Raw genomic sequence first — 1,917 nt, forward strand, 5'->3', positions numbered from 1 at the left:
ATCGCCCAGATGCAATCGATTATGTTGATTCTACACCAATTAGACGCACCACGAGAAGGCCATTTTGATCTGCTTTCACTCCACTCTACTCAAAGGATGTACCCATTTCGACACTGACAAGCTCGCGTCGATATACTGCGCCTCCTTTGACGCGAAGTATCATTCCTTGGTCGAGTGTATAAATAAGGCTGTTCTTTTTCACTATCTCTCATCACGCTTCTGCCACTTAAGTATGAAGTTTCCAGTCACTTTAGTTCTATTAGTCGCTGTTCTTTGTTGTCTTGTCGAAGCAGCCAAGCGCCGGGGGTACAATAGAGGCATCCTCGACAAGAAAGGTATGATGCAAAAGAGAGGTATCCTCGGTAAGAAGGAATTTGGCAAGAGATACATCCTCGATAAGAGCGAATACGTCAAGAGAGGCGGATTGACTGATATCCTGGACAAGAGAGATATCTACCGCAGACAAGAAAATAATTACGACTTCGACGAACTGACAGACATGAAGAGGGGTATCCTCAGTCGTCAAGATAACGATGACCTCGAGGAACTTTCAGCCATCAAGAGAGAGATTCTCAAGCGTCAAGATGATGAAACGCTCGAATGACTAGCTATTGGGTAAATATCAGGTCCACTCGCCATATTTTTAATATGATTCTCTGAATTCACGATTGTATGTTTTAGAAATAAATGTTGTTTACTGTAATTAATGAAAGACATTAAAGATATCAGAGGGGTATATAAATAATCTAAAAGAGTGCAATAGCACTGACCGGACTCGCCTTGAAGGCGTCAGTACGAGAGCGAGTATTGATTAGTGTGTTTGAAATCATAGACCATTACGCTGAGCTCGTAGATGTAGTCGTTGAGGTCGTCGCGCTCCTGCTTCAATTGCTTGTTGAAACTTCTCAAGTACTCAACTTCAGCTTTCAAGGAGGATTGCAAGCGTTGACGTTCGCCGTGCCGAGTATTGCAGCAGAGATGCAGAGACTCCGCCTCATTCTTAGTAATTTCTGAGCCAGAGACATCGCGTACAATGTCTATTCCTGTTAGCAAGTGCTGATATAGATCACAATCAATCGTCTTACTTTTCTCGCTTTTTTGGATCATTTATGCAGTGAGGATATAAGAGGAGAAGAAACTGAGTAGACTCTGCACGGACTGCGTGGTCCCGCTCGGAATCCGCTCATACGAATCTAGGGTGGTGAAAATCCGTGCCTGGAAACATCACAAGTATGTTTCCGGTAACAGTCGATGTTAAGCCTTCCTCAAACACTTGCAGATAAATGTTCAAGTAATATTGCGTGTATTATCTATCAACATCTCTATCAAGCTACTTATTACGAAGACATGATCAGCTATCCTGCCTCTCGAGCTCATCTAGTACCTTGTACGCTCCCTTCTCTTCCAATGCCTTGATGAAAAGGATCCGTGCCATCTCGTCGTCCCCGAAGCGATGGAGCTTAAGCACCTCATTTCGGTAGTCAGGCCTAACTCCGAAAAGAGCGTGTGCAGCTGTATCCGTATCCAGCGAGAAGTTTGCGTTTGAGTGGGAGCGTGAATAACTACCAAAAGCACTCTTGATGTCGAGCATGTCAGGTTGATCTTCTTCGATAGCAAAATTAAACTTACAGATACCGGAGCAGCAAGCACAGAGCCTAAAACTATCCCAGTAAAGGCTGCTGCAAGCTTCATGAGTTGAAGATGTGGCGGATGTAAGTTCTCGCTGAGCAAAAGCTCCCGAGGGGGAAGCTTTCGGGTAAAAGCATACGCTAGCTCTTCTAATAATTTTAAATGATGATGTCATTTAATAATTAGGAGCATAAAGAGTCGTAAATGGCTATCATTGTATTATCGTAAATATTGGCACATTTCAATTACATCAAAGAATCAAATATTATCCCCCGCATGTTCCGTGAA

General features: G+C 43.3%; 3 protein-coding genes across 3 annotated transcripts; 1 reads left to right on the forward strand and 2 right to left on the reverse strand.

Annotated features, from left to right (window-relative positions):
• Positions 1–232: 232 nt before the first annotated feature.
• On the forward strand, positions 233–604 carry J056_004097 (uncharacterized protein; the record flags this gene model as incomplete). Its single annotated transcript, XM_009272244.1, has 1 exon — positions 233–604. The coding sequence occupies one exon, from the start codon at positions 233–235 to the stop codon at positions 602–604; it is 372 nt and encodes a 123-aa protein (XP_009270519.1).
• Positions 605–789: 185 nt separating this feature from the next.
• On the reverse strand, positions 790–1,107 carry J056_004098 (uncharacterized protein; the record flags this gene model as incomplete). The annotated part of the gene is made up of 2 exons (XM_009272245.1): positions 790–1,037; positions 1,086–1,107. The coding sequence occupies 2 exons, from the start codon at positions 1,105–1,107 to the stop codon at positions 790–792; spliced, it is 270 nt and encodes an 89-aa protein (XP_009270520.1).
• A 244-nt stretch (positions 1,108–1,351) lies between these two features.
• On the reverse strand, positions 1,352–1,692 carry J056_004099 (uncharacterized protein; the record flags this gene model as incomplete). The annotated part of the gene is made up of 2 exons (XM_009272246.1): positions 1,352–1,576; positions 1,630–1,692. The coding sequence occupies 2 exons, from the start codon at positions 1,690–1,692 to the stop codon at positions 1,352–1,354; spliced, it is 288 nt and encodes a 95-aa protein (XP_009270521.1).
• Positions 1,693–1,917: the final 225 nt, after the last annotated feature.

Source organism: Wallemia ichthyophaga, assembly GCF_000400465.1.
Source record: "Wallemia ichthyophaga EXF-994 unplaced genomic scaffold scaffold61, whole genome shotgun sequence".
Lineage (NCBI taxonomy): Eukaryota > Fungi > Basidiomycota > Wallemiomycetes > Wallemiales > Wallemiaceae > Wallemia > Wallemia ichthyophaga.